Below are 6000 nucleotides of genomic sequence, written 5' to 3'. Positions count from 1 at the left end.
ACACACACACACACACACACACACACACACACACACACACACACACACTTTTCTTACTAAATTCTCTGCCCTTTTTGCATCCTAACTCTTGATCTGGTCTTTGGGCCCTAAGACATAATTAGGAGAGAAGTGTGGAGTCCATGTACCAAAACTTCTTAAGTGGGCACCTACAGAGGGCGGCTAGCCAGCTAGCCTGTCCCTGCCCGTGGGGCCCCAGGATGTGTCATCCGTCGTGGCAGTGATGGTGGGGAGCAAGGAGAAGTGGAAGTTGAGGCCCTGAGCCTTTGTCCAAGGAGACTGGAATGAGCACAAAACGAAGCTGGGTGAATAAAGTCGGTTTACTGATTCTACTCGGGGTGGAGTGAGGCCTGAATGGGCGCCCTCAGCAGGGGCACCTGAGGCCACGGGGCCCGCCAGGGCTGCTGGGTCCCCTTGGGCTTCTGGGCTGAGGGGCAGCAGCAGGGCAGCCTGCGGGGGCTCAGCAAGCCCAGGTCGCTTGGTCTGCGCTGTCTGGGACTAGGCTGGTCGCTGTTGCCGTCTGTAGATGCTCAAGCCAGACCCCAAGAAGAGAGTGGCAGAAGGTTGAAAAAGATAATTGCCAACACATTGGTTTCAGTTTCAGTAGAGAGGAGCAGGAAGGGAGGCATGTGGGGACGTAGGGAGGGCTGCTGGGGGAGAGGTTTCCGCCCAGCTCCATGGCCAGCTCCCTTGCTAGACCACTTGGCTGTTGCTTTCACAAATGCTACTTTCGTTCCCATCTCTCCACTCGGAACCTGGAAAGCAAGAGCATCTCTCAGGCTGTGGAGCCACGGCAGGCCGTGGGATCTGGCATGGATGGGCGTGGCATCTCTGCCCTTCCTGCCCCCTCCTCCGCCAGCCCCAGTGACCCCCCACCTACCCACACACACACGTGCACATATGCACTACAGTGCCCGGAACAGTGCGGAGAAGAGGAACCCCAGTCTTTCAGAGATCAAATTGGCTGGAAACAGATGGTCACGTGATGGGAGGGAGGGCAGGAGGGCAAAGAGGCAGGGAGATGGCAGTGGGGTCAGAGTGGAGGACGTGGGGTGGGGTGCGGGCTTTTCTTTATTCTTGGGGAAAACTCTTGTTCTCAGTACATTTCTTTCCCCATTGGCCTGAGTGAGCGCTCCCTGACTATTTGGAAGCGGTTTCTGACTGGTGAAGAAGGGCAGGGGAGCAGGAGTAATTACTATCCCTCCATCCCTACCTGGACCCTCTCAGCATCTACCTCCACCACAAGGAGGCCCCAGCCCCATGAGCTGCCCCCATTCTTTCACTCCTCCTGTTCTTTCCCCCAAATCTAGTTGCCTTGACTCTTATGTATGGGGGGGAGGAGCTCTGGCCCAACCTTTGGCTTGAAGGCTCTCAAGCCTACTCCTGTCACACCTGGCCTGGTGGCTGCCAGAGGCATTGTTCCCCTCCCTGGACTCGGACGTGGCTGTGGTGACAGTTATTCGTGCCAACTGGGGAGCGGTTGTCGGTGGGGGGGGGCGCTGGGGTACAGAGCTGTGTGACAGGCTGTTAGACCCAGGCGCACCCAACCAGGGACTCTCGCCAGCTGCCCTGACCTCTGTGCCACCTGTGGCATCTTGTGTGTGGCCTCGGTTCCCAGGTGCAGGGGACAGGGTGAGGAGGTTGGCATGGGCACCACAGAGCCACAGAGAGGCTGGCATCTCTTTGTGTCACCTGGTGTGCCCTGATGTTCTGCCTTTTTCCCTCCCTGTTTACCTGCATCGAGCTAGGGCAGCAGGTCACAGCTGTGACTCAGCTCTGACAACCCAACTTAACAAGGCGCTGCCAACCAGGTGAGTCATGCCAGGCTGCCGGAGACCAAAGAAGGGTGGCCCCGGGGGAGGGCGGGAGGCATGTGGATCTGCCTCTGGCTGCCCTGGCTCCTGTCTTGATCATGGCTCAGGCGGGAAGCCAGGCAACGGCGGCGTCCGACCAGCGTGCCAGGACGGTGTCTGTGCAGGGCTGCCCCTGCCAGCGTCTGGGGTGTGTGCAGGGCTCAGGGCAGGTAGAGAGGGCCTAGACCTGTTTCCAGGGGAGAATTGGCAGCCCCTACATTGGGACCGGGACGGGGGAGCGGTGGATCCTAGAGCTAGTCCCAGCTTCCTGAAGAGGGATGTAAGTGACATCAGGGGACCATCTGCCTCAGAGCAACACGGGAAGGCTGGGTGCCCTCGGCGGAGACTCCTTTTTAAGCACCACCCCAGGGGTGCTCTTCTCCTGCCCTCTAGAGACGTCCCCCTTCCCTGGGGCTCAGGCTTGGAGCCGGGGTGCCCCTTCCCCATCCCCAAGCTGGGGTGTGGGTGGGAGGCTCTCCATCCTGCTCAGGGCCTCCCCGGGCAGCAGGGCGGCAGCGGCCCCCGCTGGGCACTAGGGGTCGCCCCTGCCCAGCCAGACCCACCCGGGCGCGCCCGGCAGCAGCAGGTTTCCTCCAACCGGGAAGACCGCGGGCGCCTCCGGGGCGTGCGCTGGGGAGGGGTGCAGCCGGGCGCGGCGCCGAGACCCTGTCCGGTGCCTCGGGCCACCAAGTCGTCCTGGACGAGGCGCGGGGGCCCTTTCCGGAGCAGGGGCTCTCGCCAAAGGCCGGACGCAGAGCGGGTGCGTGCGCCCGCACACAATGGTCCGTCCTAGACTTCACAGCTCCCTGCCCGCTCTCCCTTCCCGGCTGCCCGAGGGGGAGCAGCCGCTCGGGGTTGGCCCAGGCGACGGCGCCGGGGGTCGGGCCGGCCGCCCCGAGTGGCCCCAGGGCCTTGCGAGGGCGCAGGGGGGCGCTGGGCCCTCACCCGGCTCGGCTGGACCCCCTCGGTGGCGCCCGGGACTGGGACTTTGCGGGTTCCTTTTGTGAACGGAGGGAAGGGCCCTCCCCCCACCCACCCCGCTCTGAAAATGGTCAGCCCGGGTTCTCGGGACTGCGCGCCCTGAATAATAGATTGGGTGCTGTAAGGTCGTCATCTGGGCCCCACCCTGCGGAGCTCTGAGCTGGTTTAGCTTCTCCTGCAGATGGGTCTGTTGGGGGTTCCCAAAGCATCACCGTGACCGGCTGCATCAGGATCACCAGGGGCCCACCCCATCACCTGAAACGGAATCTCAGGGAGGGGCCCAGGAATCTGTACTTTTGGTAAGTTCCCCAGGTGATTCCCATGGCGGAGCCAGCGTGGAAATCGCTGTTCTAAACCTTCGAAGGCAAGCAGTTGTGAAATTTCTCGCCAGAACAGCCTCTGGGCATGGAATTGTCACCCCCCCAGTTCACTGTAATGTTTGTTCTCCCAGCTGATGGAGAAGTTCTTCCCAAGTCTGACTGCCAGCCCGCCTGCTTTAATTGAGCACGTTTTCTTCAGTTGGGTTTTCTATGGGATAATGAACCCGCTTGAAGACAGCTGTCCCGCCGCCTTTGACTTTGCCCGACACCTGTTTTCCTTGTTCAACTTCTGAATCCAACAGGCCCACTTGAATGGGCCAAATAGTGAGAAAATCCAGTACTAGCTTGTGAATGACTGTTGTCCCCTCAGGTAATGGCTAAACAGTGCCTTTCCAAGGTTTAGAAGAAAACCCAAGGGGCTCCCCAAGGGCTGGACGCTGGAGAACCCCAGCAAAGGGAAAGGAAAAAACCTGTAGCAAGTTAACCTACACCTGAGGAGGCCGTCCTCCCTTTGTTGGCCTTTCCCCTCGCTTTCGGGATGAATTTAAATCCTCTGCATCCAGCATACTTGGACACGCCTTCCCGATTGCTGCAGTTAGAGTTTCCCAGGCTTTGTGGGGTTATTTTTGCCTCTGGGTGGTGGTCATTACTTCCTTCCACACCATTAGGTTCAACACCGTCACCGAAAGAGAGCAAATTAGCAAACACCCGCAACATGGCAGGACTGATCCCCAAACCTACTTTCATTTTCTTCCGATCTGGGTTGTGGGTAATTTCTTGACAACTATGAGAAAGGAGACAATGAAAAATGAATCACTTTTCCAAAGCAATTGTGAACAGATGTCTAATTCCCCAGTCTCCGGGATGTTCTAGGAATCCCTTACGTCACCTTAAAGGGGCAGAGTAATGCGTGGAGGTGCCGAGGGCAGTGCTGATAATCACCACCTGTGAGGCTTAGGTTCCTCCTAACGAGAGCCTCGGCCATAGCCCGGGTCACCGTCGCCGGTTCGGGGCTTCTCAATTTGGCGGTGTGAACAGACTTGCTTCCTTTCAGCAACTGATCTGAATAGCAGAATCCCATCCTGATGGTCCAAATCGCATTTACAGGCCGTGGGGTGAAGGCCGTGCTAACTGGCCACTTGCCTCACCACTGGCTTTTAAACAATCAGTTGTATTCTCTGCCCGGCAGGAAGCAGCGGGCCCATCAGGGCTCTGGGCTCCCTCTTTGTTCTGACTTTATGGCCTTTTATGCCACAATAAGAAACACTGTGTACTCCACGGGAGCCCATTGTGCCAGGCTGCAGAGGGGCCGGTGCTCTTCCCCCAGGGGGAAGAGGGGCTTTGTGACAGGCTGGGGGACAAAATAAGGGGTGCTGGACACTGTTACTAGGGCAACTGCCTGGCCAGCGTGGAGGCAGCTGTGGCCTCTGGGTCCCTCTCACCAGAAGGCCAGGGGGAGGGCAGGAGAAGGATGGAATTTCTTCTAGAGCAGCAGTCCTGGTTACCTGGTAAATGATACATCAGGACTGTGCTAGCAATGGCCTCCATTTTCTCCAGGCTGCTAGGATGACCTCATCCTGCCTCTAGATTCCATGCCAGGGGATGGCATCTTTCTAAACCAACTCTCACACGCCACCAGGAAGCGCCATCTTGGTGAGTGGGGAAGCTTTCCCAACTGTGGGCCAAGCCTGGGCCTTGCATCCTTTGGGTAGATTCGGTCCTCTGAGGCAAGGGTTTTCGGTTTTGTAGAAAAGGTGTGAATGGGGAGGGCCTAGAGTAAGTCCGTCTAGCCTCACTCGTGAATGGGCCAGTGGGGTTGCAGAGCTACTTCGAGACCCTCCCTGCCCCCCAGGCCAGCCCTCCCCTCCAGGTGAACATTTTCCTACAGGGGAGGTGTTAGTGCAGCGCACCTGGGGCAGAAGACAGAGGTGGGTGCTCACGCCAGGAGGGCCTCATGGAAGGCCTGGGGTCCCTTCAGCGCTCTGCCTTTTGACACACCGACAGGGATTCTTTCTATTTTACCTAGTTTAGCAGATTAGGAACTTGAGGGGTTTAGGGGAGCTGCTATGGGCAGGCAGGGAGAGGAATTCGGGGTCCCGGGTCATTTCACTGGGGGGAATCGAGAGTGTGGTACAGACAAAGCCCAGGGCTAGGAAGAAGCCCAGGACAGGGGCCCCGGGGTGTAGGCCCTGAATACCGGAGTGTCCCGCGTAGGCGCGGAAAGGGAGAACGGGGAGGAAAGGCAAGCCCATTTAGCTTCACCCCGCAGGACAGCCCTGTGTCCCCACTAAAGAGTGAGCCCAAGTGGGATCAGGTGAGGCTGGTGGGGCGCTGTGTTCTCTGGAGACACTCCCATCGTGAACAGCTGAAGTGAGAAAAGGCCACTTTCCTGCTGGGCATTTGCAGAGAATAACAGGCAATGCTCCCTTCAGCCTGTACCTCACTCTGTGCCCTCCTAAACCTGCCCCCCACCTCCGGTGCTCCCCACGTGGGGCCTCTCACCCTGTCCCAGGGCATCAGCCACCCAGCCGGGCTTTTCCCCCTCCAGCCCACCCTCCACATGGCCGCTCGAGTTCTCTCTCGGAAACGCAGATCTCCCGGCCTGCCAGCCCCAGGCTAGAAAGCCTTCAGTGGCCTCCCAGAGCTTCACACAAACCCTTCACATCCTGCTTGCTTCCTGCCAGCTCCGGCCTCGCTCAGCTCCTTGACTTTCCCAGACGCGCAAGTCTTTTCCTTTCTGAGCCTTTGCGTTCGCTTCTGCGTGGAATGCCCTTCCCTCCCCAACAACCCTGGTCCGAGATTCAGCTCAAGCATCATCCCTCAGCTGA

At 58.8% G+C, this 6000-nt stretch overlaps 1 protein-coding gene across 1 annotated transcript in view; it reads right to left on the bottom strand.

Moving 5' to 3' along the window:
* Nucleotides 1–711: 711 nt before the first annotated feature.
* MARCHF10 (membrane associated ring-CH-type finger 10) overlaps nucleotides 712–6000 on the bottom strand; it is a 78901-nt gene continuing 73612 nt past the window's right edge. Inside the window, exons 9-10 of the mRNA XM_024761131.1 lie at nucleotides 3914–3956; nucleotides 712–773 (exon numbers count right to left, since the gene is read on the bottom strand). Coding sequence (XP_024616899.1) covers nucleotides 712–773; nucleotides 3914–3956 — 105 coding nt within the window. The remainder of the gene's footprint in view (nucleotides 774–3913; nucleotides 3957–6000) is intronic.

The sequence above is a fragment of the Neophocaena asiaeorientalis genome, unplaced genomic scaffold (assembly GCF_003031525.2).
Source record: "Neophocaena asiaeorientalis asiaeorientalis breed wild unplaced genomic scaffold, Neophocaena_asiaeorientalis_V1.1 scaffold30, whole genome shotgun sequence".
NCBI lineage: Eukaryota > Metazoa > Chordata > Mammalia > Artiodactyla > Phocoenidae > Neophocaena > Neophocaena asiaeorientalis.
The sequence above is the reverse complement of the archived record's forward strand: the minus strand, read 5'-3'. Positions and strand labels throughout refer to the sequence as shown.